General features: G+C 46.3%; 1 protein-coding gene and 1 pseudogene across 1 annotated transcript in view; one reads left to right on the forward strand and one right to left on the reverse strand.

Annotated features, from left to right (window-relative positions):
- The window catches only part of LOC139240463 (putative nuclease HARBI1 pseudogene), a 397365-nt pseudogene that overhangs the window by 196873 nt on the left and 174996 nt on the right, over positions 1 to 25496 (forward strand).
- The window catches only part of ankrd55 (ankyrin repeat domain 55), a 156917-nt gene continuing 131840 nt past the window's right edge, over positions 420 to 25496 (reverse strand). Inside the window, exons 9-11 of the mRNA XM_070868992.1 lie at positions 18636 to 19297; positions 4405 to 4506; positions 420 to 700 (exon numbers count right to left, since the gene is read on the reverse strand). Coding sequence (XP_070725093.1) covers positions 420 to 700; positions 4405 to 4506; positions 18636 to 19297 — 1045 coding nt within the window. The remainder of the gene's footprint in view (positions 701 to 4404; positions 4507 to 18635; positions 19298 to 25496) is intronic.

Here is a 25496-nt window from a genome sequence, read left to right on the forward strand (position 1 = left end):
TTTCTGCTCCTTTAAAAATTACCAGCATTCATAATTTTTCTTTTTACCAATGCATTAGGAAAACTATAAACTGCAGTTCCAAACAATAGCTTTCCATGTTTAGAAACACTTATACAGAGAGAAATAATAGTTTTAAAGATACATATACCACAAGTAAACTATTTTGAAAGAAGACTGATTAATTTGGCATGCACATGAGGCTTCCACAAGAACTTCTTGCATTCTTAGCAAACAAAGCACTACAGTCTCACAAATATAAAATGCTTTGAAAAAATCCTGTGCCTTGTTTGGAAATAAAAGGCAAAAGTTATTAATTAAATATATCTATCTGAATATTTACTCAGTTTCATAAATTGTTATAAAAAAAACACAAAAAAGGAGAGATACATTTTCGACATTTTTGATCTACATTCCTATATTTATTGGCTGTTGTGCTGCGAGTCAGTGACACACTTGGACAGGCCTTCTGAATGAGTGCCTTTCTGAGATGGGATAGCAGGGAGTACAGGGTTGGTTCTCAGCGAGTCACCTGACATAACTGGCAGAAACGAATAAAGTGAGTGGCTTTGGCGAATCCCTTTTCTTTGCGGCCTGGATGGGAGTGTTGGCGAAAGATTCACTGCAGTAGTCCTTACAGAAGTCTGAGGCAGAAATCTGATTTTTTTCATATTCTGAGACATGCTGTCTGATGGCAGATTACCTACAGTCAAGATAAAGGTTTTAATTTTCAACAAAGTTACATTTCAATGTGTCAAATTTGTTAAAGAACTGTATTTATGCGGTATTTTTTGTAATCATTTTAGATAAGTGATGCTTAAAACTTGCCCTGGTAATACAAAATATGACCCATTCTCCAGACGACAAGTTAATGTCAGCTGCATGAAGGTGACGATCTCAACTAACATGTTGACTGAACTATCTCATTCATATGTGTCAGTTTGACGTTTAACTTGATTTTGCCTTTTCCTGTAAGCGGATGGCAAATATCAGAATGCCATCTAATTGACTTTTTTGTGAATTTCGATGAAGAAAATGAAAATGAAAAAAACATTCACTGAATAGATAAATACTGTATTTGATCCACCCAGTATGCTAATAAACTGCAAATTACTCACTTGGCTGTTGAATTTGCATGAGGTGAATTATTCATTTTTTAATTTACAATTTGTATCATTGATTCAGCCTAAAAAAACAGGCTTTCTATGTTTATTTTGTGATAAGTTGCAGTTTGGCACTTCCATTTAAATGTACGATATTCAAAATTTCAGTTGAACTAGAAATAGAAACAATGAAAATATACCGAGAGATAAAATATAATTTTGCTAAATTTTGGAATTTCAAGCCAGATGCTTAACAATACTGTAGGATATGCAAGCACTCTAATAATGACTCCACAAGGTAAGGGTATAGTACTTGAATAGTAGTGACCTTAGTCCGTTTATTGCAGCTCCTTGAGTGAGGACACAATGAGGTGAGCTCCCTTTTATACTTGGTTACCTGCAGTGTACAGGTGACCTTAGGTCTCCATCAGTAGCACCCTCTGGTGGTACAGGTATGGTGTATACAGTGTGAAGATACATTCAGTGGTCTAGTGTTACAGTACATACATTATACATACATAACATAAACAGCCCATTTTCTCTGAAAATATCAATGTGCTTCACTTTTAACATGATAAATTTTAGTGTCACAAAACGTGACGGGGCCGAAATTGGCCTCCGCCCAAAACGGTGCACCTACCAATTTTAAAGTGTTCCGTGGGCGGACAATCCGGCTTTCAACACTTTGGTTCTTGTTTCTGGTCGGAGCGGTGTTGGTGTCGGGAGAGGGGCGGAACTGGGGGCGGGTCGGAGCAGCTGTCACTCCGAGTCATCAGCGCATTGCGTCGCGTTGCGCTGATGCGTCACAACATCCCTCCCCTTCAGTTAAAGTGGAGGGCCGCTGCAAACTGTGCAGCCACTTTAGTGGCAAACACCTGGGCCACCAGGGAGGGTTTAGTCCGGGCCAGCAGCCTGGCACCCAAGAGGGGACGCCTGACTGCCTGTTGGTGGCCCGGCCGAACCCATGGCCGCCATTGTGGGGCCGACCTGGCAGTCGGCTGACAATTAAAATGAAATGGCGAACACGCCACCCAGCCACAAGAAAGTTCCCTTCAGAGACAGCTGTCAGTGGCATCGACTGGCAGCCGATCAGCTCCCGTGGGGCAATTTCCCTTGGGGTGGAAACGGGGTCGCTGCCGGTCGGTAAGGGGTTGAAGGGGCGGCAACACAGGCAGAGCGGAGACTTTCTCTGCCGGGAAAATCTATGAGGGCAATTTACAAAATGGCTCTTATTGAAAGGGGCAATTTCGTCCCCGACCACTTTCAGTAAGTATAATTATTTTTGGAGACTGGGTGGTACATTCTGTTATCTCTAGATCGAAGTTTAAATCCATCCCAGACTAATAGGATGAAGGTCTTCTCTCTATCAGGTGTAAGGGACCAATATGAAATCAGTTTGGGCTGACGAAATACAGTTCCTATTTGGTATAGCCTCATAACTAAGAATTGCTCCTAAGTAGCAATCTCAAAGAGGTCATTGGGCTGGTTGCTGTGGGAAATGAAAAGAAGTCCCACTCTGGAGAAGGGATGTTCTCTTGAAGTTAGGATAGACCACATTAGACATAGACAAGGGCCGGAATTTTCCCCAGGTTATGGGCGGTGGGCCTCCGAGGCGGCGGGAAACTCGGGAGGCCAGTTTTCCCGCAGGCTCTGCCGACTTTAATGGAGTGTGAGGTCTCAGATTCCCCCCCGCAGCCAGCATGAGAGGCTGCCTGGCTGTGGGTGGGTAGGCCTCAGAAGTGAGGGGCTGGCCAAGGGGAGGGATTGTGGGAAGAGGATCAGCAATCGGCAGGAGTCGGGGATCGGGAGTAGGGAGAGAGTATTGGCGGCCTCGTGGATCGTGGGGCAGTGGGGGGGCGCGGAGAGCATGGGCAGGGGTTGGGTTCGTGGGCGTGTGGAGGTCGGCTGGGGATCGGCAGTGGGGGTGAGAGAGGGTCGTGGCCAGCCACCGGAAGATCGTGGCTGACCTCATCATCATTGTGGAGTTGTGGGGGGAGGCCTTGTGGAAGGGTCTCCGATTGTTGGAGGTGGTCTGTACCCAGCATCCAGGAGGTAGGTATAAAGGCACTTACCTCCTAGATGCAGCAGTCTCCACCTCTGTTTAACTGCTGAGTTTCATGAATTGTGTGAAACCCGTCCCCATGCAGTTAAACACAAAATAGAGGGGGAAAAAGAGGCTTCCAGCCTCATTACAATATTTAGATTAAGATAACGGCCCCTGGGGGTAGGTTGGTCGCCGCCCCTCCCCCCGCCCCCACACCACCCCGTCCTGCCTTTGGGATTAGGTCGGAAATCACATTTTTAATACTTTAACTGCCCCACGCTCTAAACTCACCCATTTTGTTAGGGGAAAATTGCGACCACAGAATGTATAGCACAGAAACAGGCCATTCAGCCCAACTACTCCCATTCCAACTACTTCATCTCAGCTTTTCAGCATATCTTTCTATTCCCTTTTCTCTCATGTGCTCGTCTAGTTTCCTTTTGAAATCATCCAAGCTATTTGCCTCACACCCTCCTATGGTAGCGAGTTCCATATCTGAACACTGTCTGAGTAAAGAAATGTCTCCTTATTTATTCGTAAATATCTTGTATTTATGGTCCCTAGTTTTGGATTCTCCCACAAATGGAAACATTCTCTCCACATTTACCCTGTCCAACCCGTTCATAATTTTAAAGACCTCTATCAGGTCTCCTCTAAGTCTTCTCTTTTCTAAGGAATAAAGCCCCAACCAGTTTAATCTTTCCTGATAGCTGCAATCTCTGATTTCTTTCATTTATTAATATTAGAAAAAATGTTGGTATATGTGTAAAGTGGGGAACCTACTTTATATTCAAAATAACTTTTTCATAACAATATGGTCAAATTGATGGGGACAGAGTAGAGGGAGGTTTGCACTGTAGCTGATTTTTCTGCACCAGACGTGGAAGTGCTTGAAAGGGGAAAGTATTCTATTTTTCAGCGCTAATATCCCTTACCTTGCTGAATACATAATATATTTCAAATAAGGAAAGTTCTCATTACAAATATAAGGACTGTTGAGAAAAGTGTTACATACAGTAATGGTGGCAAAATGTAGCAATACCAGGCTACCAAAATATCATTGATAAATGACCAATTAGTACAAATGGGGTGACATTCCTTGTAATAACTTTAAAGAAAAAGCATGAGTGTGAAATGAGAATTTGCATTTTGTATGCACGCTAATGTTTTGGTTGGAATTATTGAACAGAGGAATATAAACCCCAATATGAACAGAGTTTACTCAAATAATTTGCAACAACTTTATAAATATTCACCTACATTTACGAGCACAATAGTCAGCAATAGGAGCTAGGCAGGACCGTGCCGGAATTGAATCTTTTATTTTCATTCTCTCAAGAGGGTTTTGCTGCACATTTTCTCCTACAGAGAAAAGAGAATATAAAATGAATAACAAATATATAGTATAGTGTATATCTCCAACATGGATGAGAATCCATTTTCCTTTCAAATTTTGTTTTGCTATATACACGCTTCTATACATTAGGAATGGAATAATCAGCCTACTATTGACATCACTTGCATAGGGAACACATGGATGGTTAGTTTGGAACATGAGCCAATAAATAACTTTATGACCAATATTTCTAACCACATCAGCAGTGATATCAGGACAAGTTCATGGGTAAACCCCTTGGGATTTCCAATTTTTTGTAGCAAGTAGCTATTGCACGAGGATATGTGTGTAGATACTCTTTCTCCAGTGCATTGCAGAAGATGCATCTTAAGTGTTCTTAACAAACAAGACAAAGAATAAACACAGAAGCAGATTGTACAGAGAAGGAACTATCAATACGCAAAGTAATATATCATGCAATTAATTAAAGGGGTACAGCAAGTGTTCACCTTAAAATACTGTGCATTTTAATTGCTTCCTGTAAATCTTTTCTTGCTGCTACTATCATGATTGGAGAATTTCAGCTTGTAACATTGCAGTTGTTTGGCACAAACACAATGGCCGGAATTTTCACATTGGAGAGCGTGTGGGTTTGGGTCCGAGTCGGCGGTTAAAAGTGTTGAAATTGACATCGCGTCAGGAAGCCCCCATCATCCCACTAACTTCCACCTTTCATTGGGGCACGTTACGAGGCACACCACACACTCACTCGGGAGAGGCAGGCAACCTCACTGAGGTTGCTATCTGCTCATTTACAGACCCTTAACTGCCTTTTTAACGTCAGATTTGAACTTTAACTGGTTGCGCAAGGGATTCACGCACCACGGGAACCTTTCTTGAGAAGGGGAGGCAGGAGCTCAGTGGCCCTGAGCTACTTCATTAAATAACAGCTGGGAAAAGCACATAAAGACACACACCTGCTTCCTTGCCTGAAGGAAAGGCTCTTTCTGACACCATTTTGTACAGAGATTTAGTTTTCAGAAGTTTGCAGGTGATTTCTGCAACCTCGGAAGCAGTCTCACCACATTGCTAGACACTCTCACTAAATTTGAGGATTGTACCTCTGATCTCCACTTTACCTGGCATCTATCAGTTCAGCATGTGTGCCGCTTATGCTGTCTCACCTTGGACCTCAGATTCGGACCAAGATGAGCCCCAGCACCAACAACACCAGCTACACCAGCAGTAGCAGCAACAACAGCAGCAACAGCAACCACACAGCAGCCTACACCTCACTGACCAGATACTCCACAGAGAGAGGGGATCAGCACAGGGATGCACCGTGCCGGAGGCGATACCCCAACACAGGGCATACAGACAAGAGGATGAGCTTCCTGGACATGACTGAGCAGCAGTGCTCCAGGAGGCTCAGGCTATTGCGCCAGGTTGTCGCAAACATTTGTAGCTTGCTGGAACAAGACCTCCTGCCCAGAAGATCTGGTGGACATGCCTTACCAGTGGCTGTCAGAATCATCACTGCCATCAACCTCTTCACCTCAGGCTCCTTCCAGGGATATGCAGCGGACATTTGCAAGATCTTGCAGTCGGCTGCCCACAGATGCATCACCCAGGTGACCAATGGCATGTTTCACAAGTCAGCCAATTATGTAAACTTTGCCACTGATGAAGCCAGTGTTACTGAGCGGGCGCTCGGCATTGCGGCTCTGGCTGGCTCCCACGGGTGCAGGGCTTTATTGACTGCACAAATGTGGCCATCAAGGCACCCCACATCACCCACGAGTGTTTGTGAATCACAAGGCCTTCCACTCGCTCAATGAGTAGCCCGTCTGCAACCATAAAAATATAATTAAGCATGTTCCTGGCAACTGTAAAGACTCTACCGTGCTGCATCAGTCCACACTCCCTCAGCTCTTCACTTCCGAACAAGCATACCGGCTAGCTACTTGGAGACGAGGGCTATCCACTGAAGACGTGGTTGATGACACCTTTGAGGAGGCCAAGCAATGAGGCCGAGGAGCACTATAATGAGAGCCACATATCCACCAGATGTGCCATAGACCAAGCAATCGGCATGCTGAAAATACATTTCAGATGCCTTAATAGATCTGGAGGACTCCTTCAGTACCCACCAGCCAGGGTCTCCAGAATCATTACCTTAGGCTGCGCACTGCACAACATTTTTTTATTTTTTGTTCTGGGATGTGGGCATTGCTGGCAAGACCAGCATTTATTGCCCATCCTTAATTGCCTTTGAGAATGTGTTGGTGAGCCGTCTTTTTGAACCACTGCAGTGCTTGTGGTGAAGGAACTCCCACAGTGCTGTTAGGAAGGGAGTTCCAGAATTTTGACCCAGCGACGATGAAAGAACAGTGATATATTTCCAAGTCAGGATGATGGGTAACTTGGAGGAGAACTTTCAGGTGATTGTGCTCCCATGCGCCTGCTACCCTGTACCTTCTAGGTGGTAGAGGTCATGGGTTTGGGTGGTGCTGTCAAAGAAACCGTGGTGAGTTGCTGCAGTGCATCTTCGAGATGGTACAAACTGCAGCCACGGTGCAGGAGGGAGTGAATGTTGAAGGTGGTGGATGGGGTATCAATCAAGCAGGTTGCTTTGTCCTGGATGGTGTCGCGCTTCTTGAGTGTTGTTGGAGCTGCACTCATCCATCACACTCCTGACTTGTGCCTTTAGGGAGTCAGAAGGTGAGACACTCACTGCAGAATACCCAGCCACTGACCTGCTGTTGTTTCCACAGTATTTATGTGACTGGTCCAGTTAAGTTTCTGGTTAATGATGACCCCCCCAGGATGTTGATGGTGGGGGATTCGGCAATTCTAATGCCGTTAATTATCAAGGGAAAGTGGTTAGACTCTTGCTTGTTGGAGATGGTCATTAGCTGGCACTTGTGTGGTGCAAATGTTACTTGACACTTATCATCCCAAGCCTGAATGTTGTCCAGGTCTTGCTACTTGCGGGCATGGACTGCTTCATTTTCTGAGGAGCTGCGAATGGAAATGAACACTGCGCAATCATCAGCAAACATCCTCACTTCTAACCTTATGATGGAGGGAAGGTCATTGATGAAGCAGCTGAAGATGGTTGGGCCTAGAACACTGCCCTGAGGAGCTCCTGCAGTGATCGCCTGGGCCACAACCATTTTCCTTTGTGCTAGGTATGACTGCAGCCAGTGGAGAGTTTTCTCCCAATTCCTATTACTAGGACTCCTTGATGCCATGCTCGGTCAAATGCTGCCTCTCACCTCATCTCTGGAATTCAGCTCTTTTGTCCATGTTTGGACCAAGGCTGCAATGAGGCCTGGAGCCGAGTTGTCCTGGCAGAACCCAAACTGAGCATCGGTGAGCAGGTTATTGGTGAGTAAGTGCCACTTGATAGTCGATGACACTTACCATCTGATGATTGAGAGTAGACTGATGGAACGGTAATTGGCCGGATTGGATTTGTCCTGCTTTTTGTGGCCAGGACATACCTCGGCAGTTTTCCACATTGTCGGGTGGATACAAGTGCTGTAACTGTACTGGAATAGCTTGGCTAGAGATGCGGCTAATTCTGGAGCACAAGTCTTCAGCACGATGTTGTCGGGGCCATAGCCCTTTGCTGTATCCAGTGCATTCAGCCGCTTCTTGTGAATCAAATTGACAGAAGACTGGCTTCTGTGATGGTGGGGACCTCAGGAGGAGGCCAATATGGATCATCCACTTGGCACTTCTGGCTGAAGATGGTTGCAAATGCTTCAGCCATCATTGACGATTGGGCTATTCTGGAGCCTTCTGTTATGAATAGAAGAAATCCATGAGGCTGAGTACTGTGAGTTAAACTTAGTGTGACCTTAGTCTTCTTTGTTACAATTCCAGAGTGCCTTAACAACATGGCAGCCAACCTTTTATACTGGCCCTGCACGTGTGTGTAGGTGACCATTAGGACTCCCAAGAGTCGCGCCCTCTTGTGGCAAGTATGACATAGTTACATACATAACATCACTCCCCCCGCCCCCCCCCAAAGTCTTTGGTACAAGTTATTTACAAGTTGAGGCAATCCGGAGCCCTTTGCTCCCTGGTTGATCGTCTAAGTTCAAACCTTGGCGTGTGTGAGCTGGCCAGACCATTGCTACACTGCACCGTGGCTGGTCTGACCGGACTGTCAGGAACGGTGGATTCATCCTCGTGATTGACAGCGAGGTCGATTGCTGGTTAGATGTGTGTTGGTGGATCGGCGATGGTAATGTCCTCTTCAAGTCGTTCCTGGTTGTCAGTAAATCGCAATTTGGTCTGATCTAAATGCTTTCTGCACATTTGGCCATTTAACAGTTTGATTATAAACACCTTATTCCTTGGCCAAAATAGTGCCACTTGGGACCATGTCCGTAATTCAGAACAAACACAGGGTCATTAACATCAATGTCACGTTGAACAGCCACGCGATCGTGGTATATGTTCTGCCGGTTTCGCCAGGTTTTCACGTGATCATTAAGATCCGGGTGGACTAGGGAGAGCCTAGTTTTGAGGGCTCTCTTCATTAATAATTCTGCTGGGGGAACCCTGGTGAGCGAGTGGGGTCGCGTCTGGTAACTGAGCAGAATGCGAGACAAGCGGGTCTGCAGGGAGCCGTCTGTCACATGTTTCATGCTCTGCTTGATTGTTTGGACTGCCCGCTCTGCTTCACCGTTAGACGCGGACTTAAACGGAGCAGACCCAACATGCTTGATGCCATTGCGGGTCATAAACCCGTTGAATTCTGAGCTGGTGAAACACGGTCCATTGTCGCTGACAAGGACGTCGGGCAAGCCATGGGTGGCGATCATGGCCCGGAGGCTTTCAATGGTGCCTGTGGACATGCTGGATGACATGATTACACATTCAATCCATTTGGAATAAGCGCCCACAACTACTAAAAACATCTTTCCTAGAAAGGGGCCGGCAAAATCGATGTGGATCCTGGACCACGGTTTGGAGGGCCATGACCACAGACTCAGTGGAGCCTCCCTTGGTGCATTGCTCAGTTGCGACCAAGTGTTGCACTGATGCACGCATGACTCCAAGTCTGAGTCAATGACAGGCCACCAATCATGCGACCTGGCAATTGCCTTCATCATGATAATGCCTAGGTGGGTACTGTGTAGGTCGCGTAGAAACGTTTCCCTGCCTTTTTTTGGCAAAACCGAGCGATTACCTCATAAGAGACAATCCGACTGGATGGACATTTCATCTTTGCATCAGTGAAACAGCTTAATTTCATCTTGCATTTCCCTGGGAACGGCCGACTAGTTCCCATTTGGGACGCAATTCTTTGCTAATGATAGCACAGGATCCTGGCTGGTCCAGGTCCTGATCTGGCGAGGCATGGCGGGTGACCCCTCGCTCTCAAAAGCATCCATGACCAGTAGCAAGTCTGCGGGCTGCGCCATTTCAACCCCGGTGGTGGATAATGGTAGCCAGCTAAGAGCATTGGCAAAGTTTTCAGTGCCTGGTCTGTGGTAGATAACATAGTCATAAGCGGATAATGTTAGTGCCCATCTTTGGATGTGGGACGAAGCATTGGTGTTTATACCTTTGCTCTCTGAAAACAGCGAAATGAGCAGCTTGTGGTCAGTTTCAAGCTCAAACCGAAGTCCAAATAGGTATTGGTGCATTTTCTTAACCCCATATACACATGCTAACGCCTCTTTCTCGACCATACTATAGGCTCTCTCAGCCTTAGACAGACTTCTAGATGCGTATGCAGCCGGTTGGAGGTTGCCCGATACATTGGCTTGCTATAACACACAGCCGACCCCGTACGATGAGGCATCATAAGCTAGCTGTAAACGTTTACATGGGTCATAGTGTACAAGTAACTTATTTGAACATAGCAGGTTCCTGGCCTTCTCAAAGGCTGTGCCTTGAGATTTGCCCCAAACCCCGTCGTCACCCTAACGTAGCAACATGTGCAAAGGCTCTAACAACATGCTCAACCCGGGTAGAAAGTTACCGAAATAGTTGAGGAGTCCCAGGAATGAACGCAGCTCCGTCACATTCTGTGGTGCATTCTTGATGGTCTCTGTTTTTGAGTCCGTGGGCTTAATGCAGTCTGTTGCAATCTTTCTCCCCAAAAATTCGACTTCTGGCACCAGGAAAACATACTTAGAGCATTTCAGCCTGAGTCCCACTCTGTCTAGGCGATATAGAACCTCTTCCAGGTTGTGTAGGTGTTCGATGGTGTCACGACCGGTGATCAGGATGTTGTCTTGAAACACAACGGTGCGCGGAACAGATTTCAGCAAACTCTCCATATTTCTCTGAAAAATGGTTGCAGCCGAGCGAATCCTGAAAGGGCACCTGTGGTATATAAACAGCCCTTTGTGTGTGTTGATGCACATCAGTCTTTTCGAAGATTCAGACAGCTCCTGTGTCATGTAGGCGGAGGTTAGGTCCAACTTGGTCAATGACTTCCCTCCCGCTAATGTTGCGAACAGTTCACCCGCCTTGGGCAGCGGGTACTGGTCCTGTAGTGAGACTCGGTTAATTGTTACCTTGTAGTCTCCGCAGATTCTGACCGTGCCATCGCTTTTCAACACCGGAACATTTGGACTGGCCCACTCGTTGAACTCGACTGGTGATATGATTCCTTCACGTTGGAGTCTGTTCAATCTCGACTTTCTCCCTCATCATGTACGGAACCGCCTGAGCCTTGTGATGGACGGGCCGTGCATCGGGGCCTAGATGGATCTGTATCTTGGCGCCTGTGAAGTTGCCGATGCCTGGTTTGAATAGCGAGGGAAACTTGCTCAGCACTTGAGCACACGAGATGTCATCCACTGAAGACAGTGCTTTGATGTTGTTCCAATTCCATCTAATCTTTTTGAGCCAGCTTCTGCCGAACAGCGTTCTGCCTGGAACAATCCACAATGATAGGTCATGCACAGTTCCATCATATGATACCTTTATTGCCGCACTTCCAATGACTGGTATGAGCTCTTCGGTGTAGGTACGCAGCTTTGCATTAATCGGGCTCAGTTTGGGCCTTTGTGCCTTATTGCCGCAAAGTTTCTCGAAAGCCTTCTGGCTCATTATTGACTGACTCCCGTGTCCAACTCCATGGATACTGGAGCTCCATTTAATTTGACTTTCAGCATTATAGGAGGGCTCTTGGTGGTGAAGGTATGTACCCCATACACTTCTTCCTCGGGTTGAGTTGCCTGTGCTGCTTGATCCGCGCCAGATCGATCATCCTCTGCCACGTGGTGTGTCGCAGCATGTTTGCACATTCGCTGGAAGTGTCCCATTGTTGTGCAGCCTTTGCACACGTAGTGCTTGAATCGACATGATAGGCCTGATGATTACATCCACAGCGCCAACACGGTGCTAATGGATTCACATTCACCCCGATGGCGGACTCTGAGTCATCACAGGTCTTGCAGCCGCAGACATATAGGCCCTGCCATATGCAGGTCGGCCTGCTAGCAACATAATTTTATGCTCAGTACTTGCTGGTGAGCTTTGATGTTGAGAAGATATCTGTTTGGTGTTATCGTCCATGGCCATGCACGTCTGGGCGATCGTGATGGCCCTGCTCAGGTCTAGGGTTTCGGCAGCCAGCAGCTTTCGAAGAATGACCTCGTGGCTGATGCCAAGCATGAAAAAGTCCTGCAGCATTTCCCCCAGCGCAGCTCCAAAATTGCAAGGTCCCACTTTGGCTCCTCAGGTCGGCGACATAATCTGTCACGTCCTGGCCCCCATAGTGATGGTGCGTGTAAAAATGATATCTGGCCATGAGGATACTCTCCTTCGGCTTGAGGTGGTCCCGAACCAGCGTGCACATTCTGTATATTCCTTCTCTGTTGGTTTTGTCGGTGCAAGCAGATTCTTGATGAGGCCGTATATTTTAGTCCCACAGACGGTGAGGAGAACCGCCCAGCGCTTGGCCGGGTTAGTGTTTCCTTCTAGCTCGTTGGCCACGAAGTACGTTCGACGAAGGCTTCCCAATCATCACCCTCTATGAATCTCTCTAATATTCCAATGGCAGCCATGGTTGCGTGAAGGTTCGTATTCTGTTCCTCGTCGCCAATTGTTATGTATAGAAGAACTCCACGAGGCTGAGTACTGTGAGCTAAACTTAGTGTGACCTTAGTCTTCTTTATTACAACTCCAGAGTGCCTAAACAACATGGCAGCCAACCTTTTATACTCGCCCTGCACATGTGTGAAGGTGACCATTAGGATTCCAACAGTCGCACCCTCTGGTGGCAAGTATTACATAGTTCCATACATAACACCTTCTCCTCCCATTAGTTATTTAATTGTCCATCACTATTCACGACTGGATGTGGCAGGATTGCAGAGCTTTGATCTGATCCGTTGATTGTGGGATCACTTAGCTCTGTTTATAGCATGCTGCTTTTGCTGCTTAGCATGCATGTAGTCTTGTGTTGCAGCTTCCCCAGGTTGACACCTCATTTTTAGGTAAGCCTGCTGCTGCTCCTGGCATGCTCCTCAGCACTCCTCATTGAACCAGGGTTGGTCCTCTGGTTTGATGGTAATGGTAGAGTGAAGAATATGCCGGGTCATATTGTGGTGGAATACAATTCTGCTGCTGCTGATGGCCCACAGTGCCTCATGGATGCCCAAATTTGAGCTGCTAGATCTGTTCTGAATCTATCCCATTTAGCACGATGGTAGTACCACACATCAAGATGGAGGGTGTCTTCAATGTGAAGACGGGATTTCGTCTCCACAATGACTGTGCGGTGATCACCGCTACCAATGCTGTCAATGACAGATGCATTACAGCAGCGAGAATTGGAGCTGCAGGCAAAGGAAGGTACAGTGTGCTCAGCCTCTTCAGAGGAGGAGGAGGAGGCAGGGTGAACCTGAAGTGGAGATGGCACAAGCAGCGGCGCACATTGCTGCCGGGAGGCCCGGGATGGCCTCATAATGGCTCGATTTACTTAACTTGCATCAGCGCATCCATCTGGCTCCCAGATGCTGTACCAACTCTACCGACACCACCCGCCCTGCCCCCCCACCCCGACAACAACACCACAAAGTAGTCCTGCAATGATCAAGCCATTCCTGTCAACCAAACCCCTTTTGCTCGAGGTTAAGTAATGTCTCACTATTCACTCCAAGTGACAAAGCCACTTCCCAGGTAGTAGGCAAAAATGGACAAAACGGGAAAGTACTGCAATAAATAAATTTATGTGCATCATCAGTAGAACTGACGTTTAACACTAACCTTTTGGCAAACACCCATTGCATACCCTTGTGCATCTATGATTCTGTCTTTTTTTTTCTGAGTGCTTCTACAAGGCACAACCCCTGTGGCTTCAACAGAGGTAGAGGCAAGCTGCTCACTTCCCTGCTGCGACTGATTAGACACTTTTGACGGATGTCCTCTGGGTTTTAGGGCCCATGAGGGCCGCACCATAGACTGTTCCTCCTGCAACTATGCAGCAATATCCGAGGTAGCATGTGGAGCTCTGACTGAGGGGGAGGCAACAGGGGAGAAGTGGGAGCGCTTTGAGAAGAGCCCCCACTTCCATGTCCTCTGTCACCATCATCTCTCTCATGGACCATCCACATTTCCCTGCTAACAAGGAGTTGGAGAGCACCTTACTGCACATCAGTGGAATGATGAAAACCCAAATCTATGTTAGTATCCCTCCTCGTGATGAGGTCAGCGAGAGTCTGCTATCTGTTGTTCACTGTCGCGTTGGACTGTCGCACTTGCTGCTCCATGCAGGTGGCCATCTTTCCCATGGAATAGCACATTGTCGTCATCACCTGCGAGATGGTGGTGATCATGTTGGAGATGGACTTCCCCATCCTCTCTATAGTCACACACATCACGCAAAAGCTGCCAGGGCCTCCCGTATTTGTTGCTGCCCCTCCAAGATCAACCTCTTTGTTCACGGCCCCCGAAGTTCAGCATCTGCATCAAGCTGAGCAGAACTTGGAGCATCTTGCGCCCTTCACTGCTGTCCCTGTCTCCACCATCTGCTCTTGCTCACTTGTGATCTGTGAAACACCAGGTGACAATACTACTCTATCTCGCACAGGAACCGAGGTGCGCGTATCTGTGTTAGTGGTGGGTGTGCATGGGTCTGGTGACAGTGCACCATCAGTGAGTGGAGCTTCCTCTGAGGAGTCTTCTTCCTCCGGCTGGACAGTGGGGGGCGGGGCGGGGGCTGCACTTGAGCGACCTGTGGGAAAGTAAATATATGAATTAGATATATAATGATAAGATTGCGTGATGTTACCGTTATGTACATGATGACATTTAACTGGCTGCTGACCTCAGTCACTGTGAGTGACTGTTGTATGCCATGTGGCTGTATGAGATGTAATTCTGTCACCAGGTTGCTAGGAGGTCCCCCTCTCTCCATTGCACACCGCCAGCAGCTCTGCAGCCCTAGTGATTGGAGTTGGTGTAAATTGGAAGGCCACCTCCGGTTCGTTGCCTCTCCTGGATGTGAGTAGGTGCACCTTGCAAGGTCGATCGGTGTGGGGATTGACTTGCAGGATTAGGGTGATGTGAGGCAGAGTGATGGGGTTGGGGTGACAGGCACATCAGGATGTCATTGAATGTGACATTGCACTCACCTTTCCTGACCTCATGAGGTCATTAAATCTTTTCTGGCACTGGATCCAGGACCGCCTGACTACATCCCTGCTGCTGACCTCCTCCGCGATCTCCAGCCTTGCCCTCCTGGTCTCACTGGAAGGTCTCTTGCGCCCGTCCTCAGATAATAAGATGCCCCTGTGTGCTCGAACACCCTGGAGGAGTCAGAGAATCTGGGCGCTGCCTTCTGCTGCTGGGACTGCATGCTTCCATCAAGCCTCAAAGGAAAATCTTTAGTTTCTGAACAACCACAACCTTGCCAAAGAGCTGTGATCCTCTTCCAACAACCTACATGTATGGAAGGCCCCTTTAAATATCTGAGCTCAAGGCGAGTCATCGATGAAGTCATCAGATCCAGTACATTTAATTGACTGGGAAACGTGCAAACCTAACTCAATTGATCCAATTCAGTTAACGATAAGGTGGACAGCGTGCTGTGTGAGGCTGCAGCCCCACCTTCCCGTACCCGACTCGCCTCACCTCACAGGTAAAAAATCCAGCCAGTCATATTGTACTAGTAGATAAATTATTGCAACTGATCATTTTCATTTCAGTTGGATTTTCCTTTGCATAGTGCCAAATTTTAGGGTAAAACTGAGGCAGGTGGGGTGGGTGGGAATGAGAGTCAGAATGGAGATATATGTTGAATCGTCACCCTTTTTTTTGCTTATCCAATTATCCACTCGATGCTGGAAGCGCCTCCAGAAATGGGTGGTGGATTTAAACAAGGCAATACAAATACAGGTGTGCATTTCGGTGGGATTTCTCCCAATTGTCTACCATAACTTAAGCGGAAGGACTGCGGAAACCCCAGCAAACGGTTTCTGGGTTATTCGCCAAAGTTATGGCAGACTGTGGGAATCCACCCCCTTGTGACATATTTTCTATCATTATTGTCTTACTAACATTAGTAGTATATAATGCCTGTATAATCATAGGCAGTCCCTTGGAATTGAGGAAGGCTCGCTTCCATTCTTAAAATGAGTCCTTAGGTGGCTGAACAGTCCAATATGAGAACCACAGTCCCTGTCACAGGTGGAACAGATAGTCGTTGAGAGAAGGGGTGGGTGGGACTGGGCCTACGCTTGATTTCTGCATGCTCTCGGCGATGAGACTCGAGGTGCTCAGCGCCCTCCCAGATGCTCTTCCTCCACTTAGGGCGGTCTTTGGCCAGGGACTCCCAAGTGTCAGTGGGGATGTTGCACTTTATCAGGGAGGCTTTGAGGGTGTCCTTGTAATGTTTCCTCTGCCCACCTTTGGCTCGTTTGCTGTGAAGGAGTTGCTTTGGGAGTCTATAAACAAGGCAGATGAAAGGCGAAGTGGATTTAAATGGTTTAAGCAGTTTTTATGGCAGGTTTTATAAAAGTTTGTTGATCAATCACTTTTGTAAAACAATTTTTAACTCCTGAAAACTGGTTCACCTGCTGTGAGCTCCCATTTTTTGTGCCTGCCTCCAATTTTAGAGTCCACAACAGGTTTCCCATTAGAAATATTCTGCACCTTTATTTTTTTGAAGGAAGAGGATGAGCAATAAAATCCAAGGTGGCCAGGGACCAGGGATGCATTTTGCACCCACCGCTGACACCTTCCATACCAGAATATATAAACCATGGTACTCCTACTTCTTGCTGATCCAGGAGCAGTGCTTGCAGAGATTACGATTCTTAGAGAAAACCATCAGCAAGTTATGCCACATGCTGCTACCCGATCTGCAGTCAATCTTCACCTTTGGCATTGCACTACTAATGTTTATGACAGCATCAATCCAAACTGCCACTGGAGATAATAGTATCATTAACCATTCGGCTGTGCATAGGTGCATAAAGCTTTGTTTGGTACAGCAAGCCAATTCGTTCACATTTGCATGGACAACCAGGAGCGTGTAATTTTACAGAATGGCAGGATTCCCAAGGGTCCAAGGCTTCATAGAATGTACACACTTTGCAATGTATGCCAACAAGAAAAAATTGCTCTCTCTCAATGTCCATCTCTTTTGTTCATAGTAGTGCTGAATTACGCAAGTAAATGCTTACTTTCCTAGCAGCTGCCGTGATGCCTTTATTTTGAGGCAGTGCACTATTCTTGCTGCCTTCAACCCATAAGGCAAGCGTTTAGCAGATCAAAGTTACCTTCTGTAGCTATGGCAGATGACACCTCTGCAGCTTTTCAGCACACCAGCTGAACACTGCTGTAACAAGGTCCATTGTTCCACAGAGTCATAGAGTGCACTACTGCAATTCTGAAAGCACACTTCAGGTCCCTGCATCATTCTGCAATGTAGCCTGACTAGGGTCTCAAGGATTACGGCGGTGTGCTGAATGTTTCAAAATTCTGCCTTACAATGAGCCACAGGAAGGTCAGACAGATGAGTAGCAACAGCAAGAGGAGGATGCAGCGAATAGCCCATTGTCAACTACAAGAGATATTTATGCCAGTCTGACACAGGAGACCTCCTCTTGACTACTACATCTGTCACTACATAAATAGTCTTGTGTACATCTTCTTCCATCACAAATATGCTATATTCTACAGCTTCTGTGCTCACCAATTCACACTGCTCCATTCATGCACCTCATTAATGTGACCATTGGCTGCAAAGTGATTTGGACATCCTGGAGTCACAAAAGGCAAGATGTCTACACACAACTTTAGTGCTAACATAATTATAATCAAAACTATGGCCCGGACTTTGTGGTCAGCGGAAAACTGATGGTGCTTGCCGCTGACCTTGAAGAAAGCTGCCCACAAAAATCTAGAGATCTCTGTGGCGTTGATTTCACCATTCCCAATGCTAATTTGATTCTAGCGCCACCTATAGGGGATCTCCAGTGTCCAACAACAGTGATGTAATCAATCAGACTAAGCAGCCAATCACATTGAAGAATTGTCACAGACAGCAAACTAGGAAGTAAAATGCAACGATTATCATTCGTCTTTTGAAAAGTTTACAAAAAGCAAAATACAGATTGGGACACACATATGGTATTAAAGTAAAGATGAAATATCATAAACAAACTTAAAAAAAATATATATTAAAAATGTAAGGAATTTTTATCATAATGGAAAATGTTGACATTACAAAATATAAAATTAGTTTTACAGGGCCAGAGAGGTTGTTCAGCAGTAATTATGACTTAGTACACTGTTAAAATCCCAGTTATACCTCATTGAAGAAGGCTTAACTTTTCAAGGGTTTTTAACAGCGATATTAGAATGTAACATGGGAAGTTCTCGTCAATTCAGTGATTTCTCAAAGATTTCAGTCTGTGGGGTCTTCCACAGCGTACCCTGTGGAGCAGCAGGGACTCACTTAGAACAACGTGATGCATTGCGATCTCTGCGCTCGTTTTTGGGATGAGCAAATTTCTAGCCGTGTAACTTTTATCCATTTGTAACAGAGCTTTGCCTACATAACACCGATCACTGCATTTCAAAGTAATTCATTGCATGAAGTATTTTAAGACATTGTGACATAAGTCACTACATAAACACAAATATTTTAATACAGCATTTTAGAAGTTACCTTGAGGATTGTTGTGTGAGTAGGGAAGGTGAGGATGATGTGACAGTTCCATGTGTTTGGCTCTTTCTTGCAGAAAAACCTCCAGAAGCTTTGCTGAAGGAGGAGCAGTCCATGCTTTATGGGGCAAAATGTGATTGGTATCTTTGGCCCACGGACCATCCAAAAGTTGTTGAGAGCTGGTCCTGCTCACAAACAAGTCATGTTCACTGCGGCTTTTTTGAGACTTGTGTGCAAAGTGGTATGCACTAGGCTTACTGTCTGTGCTCTGAACTGTGCAAGGAGCATTTAAAAACAGAGGATTGCTAAGAGTCAGTGGTGGGAGGCTTTGTGTCCGTATTGGGGGAAGATATACTTTTTGTTTTTTGTCTGATGACTGACGTTTCCGAGTTGCTAGCTCAGCAGTCGTTTTCCTCAATCTACTCTCCTCTGTCCGTTCCTCCAGAACATCACTATTGTTGGGATCCATGATGCAATCAAAGGTTGTTATAATATCATCGACTTCGGATGTTTCATCTCTTAGGCATCTGTCCTTGTTTTTATCTTTCCGACTGCTTTTTTGCTCATCTTTTTTCTTTTTACAAGAGAATATCTGGTTCAATACACTGAAACGCCCCTCTTTCTTCTTGCTGCTTTGGGAAGGTTGCTGTCTAACAGGCTCAGGTCTGTGTTCAATAAAAAAAAAATTTGCAAACAGATTTTATCAAGTTTTTCACAAGCGATTAATATTTAAACCATTAAATAACCATAGATTTGCCATTTTACAGGTATTTTATAGTTTGGTCTGTGGGCCTAAGACACCAATCACATTTTATAGTTTTCATAGCTGTCTCCAGTTCCTTACGTTAATGGCCTGTTATCTTTAATTATTTTACCTATACATTTTTCTTCCTAAAAGCCTCTCCTTCATCAAATTTGCCCTACCTGACAAAATGAGGAACTGTTGCTATTGATGTCCCACAGGGCATGTTCTTTTTATACAGTTTACTCTTTCCAAAAATTTAATAGAAGATGAGTTCACATGGATTATGCTGCAAGTTCAGCATGTTCTAACTTTCTGGCAGCTCTTGCCAGTTAGTCTATTTTTGGTGATGTTGGTTGAGGGAAGAATGTCAGCCAGAATATCGACTGTATGCTGATGCTTTTCTTTGAATAGTGCCATGTGTTTCTGAACAGAAAGGGCATTGGTTTAATATTTCACCTGAAAGATCACACTATCCTCCAAACACTATTCTCTATTCTTCAGTGGACAGGATTTCAACGAGACATTCAAAAGTAAATGGTAGTGGGAGGACCAGATAACCTCTCAAGCAGTTTAATTTGCTCTTTGTGTATTGATTGTGCTTTAAAATGAGTTTATTTTCCCTCGCTTTTGTTAGTACACTCTTAAGAATGCACAAGTTTTCTCGTAAACACCACCTTTGAGAATCGCTTAAAGATGTCTTCAGTAGCCAATAAAGGCCAGCCTGATCTAGACCACTGAACCAGGAGAAAGAGTTTCAGAGGGCTTGGGACAAAAGATGGGTATTGAGAATGTTTTTAAAGAAGGAGAGAAAGGCACACAGAAAGGCAGAGGGATCTCGGAACGGTGTTCCAGACAACAAGGTCTTGGTGGCTAAAAGCTCTGCTATCAATAGTGGACAGAGGGAGGGTGGTTGCAGAGGAGGCCTAAGTTAGAAGAGCAAAGAGTGGGAAAGGTGGTGGGAAAGTAAGTCTGGAGGAGGTTGAATAGCAAGGTCCTGGAGAGATTTGAAGATAAGGATTTTAAATGTCATACTTTGTGGGCAGGGAGCCACATTGGCCTACAAGGAATGGTGAGTAGGTCATGGTGTGGGAAAGGATAGCAGCAGCTGCATTTTGGCAATGGAGTCACACGTTGGCTTGGACTTTGCGGTTAGCAGCAAAGGAACGGCGCTCGCTGTTCACCTCGAAAAATGGTGCCCGCAAAGTTTTAGCAGGCTCTAGAGTGCAGACTTCCATTTTTCTAACATCAGTTTGAATTTGGCGCCCTGTACAGGGGATCTGTGGCATCCAGGAACAGTGGAAGCAGCAGAGGGACTGATCAACCAATCAGACTGAAGAAACTTCACAAACCAGGAAGAAAATACAGGGCAGGCCGAAATTGTCCCTCTCCTTAAGGCCTGTTACCACCGCAAAATGGCGGCCACGCTGTGGAGTGGAGTGGCCGCCGACTTTTTGTGGAATTGCCACTGATAGCCCAATTGCCCTCACGAGTTTTCCCGGTGGTGCCCCGATCCCTCCCCCTACCGCTCTGCTGCTGCCGATCTGTGGTAAGCGCATCATCACCGAGCGCATCGCCGATCTACTCCTCCCATGGCGACATTCCCCTCTGAAAATCTTCGCACCGCCCGGTGGTGCCAAAACCTGTTTTTTCCCGGTGGTCCAGTGAGGCTGTGGCCTTCTGTAATGGCAGTGCAGCTCCCCTTAAAGGGGAGAATGCACTGCCACTACTGCCATGTTGACAATTATGCTCACCGGGTTTGGCCGGGCTACCAACAAACAGCCTGGTACCCCCTCTTGGATGCCAGGCTGCTGATCGGGCCAGTGAACCGAAGTTTTAAAATCGTGGAGGCTCTCCTCTTTAAGTGGAGGGGAGAGCCGTGGTGACACGGCTCTGTGATGACGTTATCGCGGCGGTCACTCCGCGCCGCCCTCAACTTCTGCCCCTCAGGTCTTGCCACCGACCCGTATTCACCCCTCAACTTTCGTCTCCGCCCCCATTAAGAGAGACTTCCGATCTAAGGGAAAAAAAACAACCAAGAGCGGAATGTCGCTCAAGAGGCGATCTGAACCGCAGCTGCGATAAAAACCGTACAAATGGGGTGCGGCGCCCCGTTTCTGGCGGAGGGGGGAGGGCAATTTCTACCCTAGCGTGTATAAATTCCATTTAAATAATTGTAGAGAAAACTAAATAAAAATTGGGACATACACATGGGATTAAGGGAGAAACTTAAAGAGAAAAACACAAACTTTTTGAAAAAAAATTATAAAAAAAAAAATCTGCAACAATTCTTCCGAGGGAATGAAACGCTACACTTCTAAAATTAATTTTTCAGGTCCAGAGAGGTTATTCAGCAATAATATGATTTATTATGCCGTTATTCATTTATTTTTTATTCATTCTTGGGATGTGTGTGTCGTTGGCAAGGCCAGCATTTATTGCCTGTACCTAATTGCTCTTGAGAAGGTGGTGGTGAGCCGCCTTCTTTAACCGTTGCAGTCCATGTGGTGTTAGGGAGAGAGTTTCAAGATTTTGACCCAACAACAATGGGTGTGACTTGGAGGGGAACGTGGAAGTGATGGTGTTCCCATGCGCCTGTTGCCCTTGTCCTTCTAGGTGGTGGAGGTCGCGGGTTTGGGAGGTGCTGCTGAAGAAGCCTTGGCTGGGGTGCCAATCAAGTGGGCTGCTTGTCCTGAATAGTGTCGAGCTTTTTGAGTGTTGTTGGAGCTGCACTCATCCAGTCAAGTGGAGGATATTCCATCACATTCTTGATTTGTACCTTGTAGCTGGTGGAAAGTCTTTGGGGAGTCATGAGGTGAGACACTTGCTGCAGAATACCCAGCCTCTGACCCGTTCTTGTTGCCACAGTATTTATGTGGCTGGTCCAGTTATGATTCTGGTCAATGGTGATCCCCAGAATGTTGATGCTGGGGGATTCAGCGATGGCAATGCCGTTGAAATGTCAAGGGGCAGTGGTTAGACTCTTGCTTGTTGGAGATAGTCATTGCCTGGCACTTGTGTGGCACGAATGTTACTTGCCACTTATCAGCCCAATCCTGAATGTCGTCCAAGTTTTGCTGCATGTAGGCATGGACTGCTTCATTATCTGAGTTGTTGAGAATGGCATTGAATGTGCAGTCATCAGCGAACATCCCCACTTCTGACCTTATTGTGGAGAGAAGGTCATTGATGAAGCAGCTGAAGATGGTTGGGCCTAGGACACTGCCCTGAGGAACTTCTACAGCGATGTTCTGGGACTGAGATGATTGGCCTCCAATCACCACAACCATCTTCCTTTGTGTTAGGTATGACTTCAGCCAGTGGAGAGTTTCCTCCCTGATTCCCATTGACTTCGGTTTTATGAAGGCTCCTTGATGTCACACTCAGTCAAATGCTGTCTTGATGTCAAGGGCAGTCACTCTCACCTCACCTCATCTCTGGAATTCATCTCTTTTGTCCATGTTTGGACCAAAACTGTAATGAGGTCTGGAGCTGAGTGGTCCTGGCGGAACCCAAACTGGGCATCGGTGAGCAGGTTATTGGTGAGTAAGTGCCGCATGATAGCACTGCCGATGGCACCTTCCATCACTTTGCTGTCGAATGAGAGTAGACTGAGTTATACACTTAGTTACTCCTGATTGAACAAGGCTTAAGTTTTTCATCAGTCTTTAGTGTGTTAATAGTGAGTAATTAGTTTAAGTTTTTCCTAAACAGTGATTTCTCTTGTGATTCCATTGGCGAAGACTGCAATGGCGCAGCCTGTGGAGGAGCAGGGTATCACGGACAGCAACTTGCGGATTTCTGCGTTTAACTGCACATTGAAATATAGAAACATAGAAAATAGGTGCGAGTAGGCCATTCGGCCCTTCGAGCCTGCACCACCATTCAGTAAGATCATGGCTGATCATTCACCTCAGTCCCCTTTCCTGCTTTCTCTACATACCCCTTGATCCCTTTAGCCATAAGGGCTATATCTAACTCCCTCTTGAATAGATCCAATGAACTGGCCTCAACAACTCTGCAGTAGGAAATTCCACAGGTTAACAACTCTCTGAGTGAAGAAGTTTCTCCTCAATCATTCCTAAATGGCTTAGTCCCTTATCGTTAGACTATGTCCCCTGGTTCTGGACTTCCCCAACTTCGGGAACATTCTTCCTGCATCTAACCTGTCCAGTCCCGTCAGAATTTTATATGTTTCTATGAGATCCCCTCTCATCCTTCTAAATTCCAGTGAATACAGGCCCAGTCGATCCAGTCTCTCCTCATATGTCAGTCCTGCCATCCCGGGAATCAGTCTGGTGAACCTTCGCTGCACTCCCTCAATAGCAAGAATGTCCTTCCTCAGATTAGGAGACCAAAACTGAACACAATATTCCAGGTGAGGCCTCACCAAGGCCCTGTACAACTGCAGTAAGACCTTCCTGCTCCTATACTCAAATCCCCTAGCTATGAAGGCCAACACACCATTTGCTTTCTTCACCGCCTGCTGTATCTGTATGTGCAGATACCGGAAGTTGCTGTCAGTTTTACCCAGCTAGAACGGTGTGCACTGACAGCCTCACCGTTTTTACTACAGTAAATTCTGGGCTATTAAGAATGCCACTTGAATGAGATTCTGTCGAGCTGAAAATGAGTCACAGGGGCGGAAATTCGCCCCCACCAGAAACGAATCACACCTAACGTGTTTCTTGTGTTTTGGATGCGGCAGCCCATTTTGCGAAATTCAGCTCTTGGTCATTTTTTCGAGCGGGGCAGAAGTCTGTCATAATGAGGGCGGAAGTGGGGGCGGGAGCGGAGTATCCGTCATAAGAGGGATGGAAGTGGGGGAGGGAGTGGAGTGTTCGTCATAAGAGGGGCAGAAGTGGGGGCGGGCAGAGTGTCCGGCGCTGTCATCAGCGTAACGTCATCATGCTGGCGCGTCACTTAAAGGAGAGAGTCGCTGTGAGCTCTGCGATTATTTTAGTTAGGTCCACTGGGCCACCAGGGAGGGTTTCGGCCAAGCCAATGGCCTGACACCCAAGAGGGAGTGCCAGGCTGCCTGTTGTCGGCCCTACCAACAAAAATAAAATAAGATGGTGGCCACAGCAGGGGGCTCCCCCCTTTAATGGTGGCCACACTGCCATGTTACACACACTGCAAACACGTTGCACCAACAGAAAAAACTATCGGGCATCGAGCGGCGGCCCGAAGATTTTCTAAGGTGAATTTTGCTTTGCGGGCGGAACATCGGCGGTGCGTGCTTTCATAATGCACTTAGGAGTGTTCGACAGTAGCGGAGTGGAAGTGGGGACCTCCGGAAAAACCACCGGGAGAATTTTGCGATTGGCAGCCATTTAACTAAAGATCAGCGGCCATTTGACACTGCCGCATGGCCGCCACTTTCCAGCGCTAACTGACCTTACCAGGAGGTTGAATTTCGGTCCCACTGAATTCTTGAAAGGGGAGTGGAAAAGGGAAGAATATATTTGGGAGATGTAGGCAGATCTTTCCGTAATATTTGCTGATAGCCAAGCGAAAATGTTACTGGACCAATTTCCTTTTCGATTTATTTGAGAGTATTACGAATATTTATACCATCCTTATTCTGCTTAAGCTTCTTCACAAATACACATTGTTATGTATTTCACTTCTTAGTTCATGGTATTACTGCTGTAAGATATTTGATTTACTAATTTTCTTGGTATCTCAGTAATATTGTAATCAAGATTATAGCTGGGCCAATGTATTTGCCATTTGTGTTAGCATCAGTTTTGTTTTCACACCTCCTGACAGCCTCATAGAACCCTTTTTATTTATCATTTTGTGGCATTGGTTTTTGGTGCCTTTTGAAATGTAAAGTCAAGGGACTAAATTGCACAGTGAGCTGAAACTGTCCCTTGATCTGTCAGACCTTACTTTCAATTCAGCCCAGAATGATACGATGAGAATCCTCCCTAAATAAATTTATGCAGTCTCCAAATTTGCGGATGACACTAAATTGGGTGGCAGCGTGAGCTGCGAGGAGGATGCTATGAGGCTGCAGAGTGACTTGGATAGGTTAGGTGAGTGGGCAAATGCATGGCAGATGAAGTATAATGTGGGTAAATGTGAGGTTATCCACTTTGGTGGTAAAAACAGAGAGA

The sequence above is a fragment of the Pristiophorus japonicus genome, chromosome 2 (assembly GCF_044704955.1).
Source record: "Pristiophorus japonicus isolate sPriJap1 chromosome 2, sPriJap1.hap1, whole genome shotgun sequence".
NCBI classification, from domain to species: Eukaryota; Metazoa; Chordata; class Chondrichthyes; family Pristiophoridae; genus Pristiophorus; species Pristiophorus japonicus.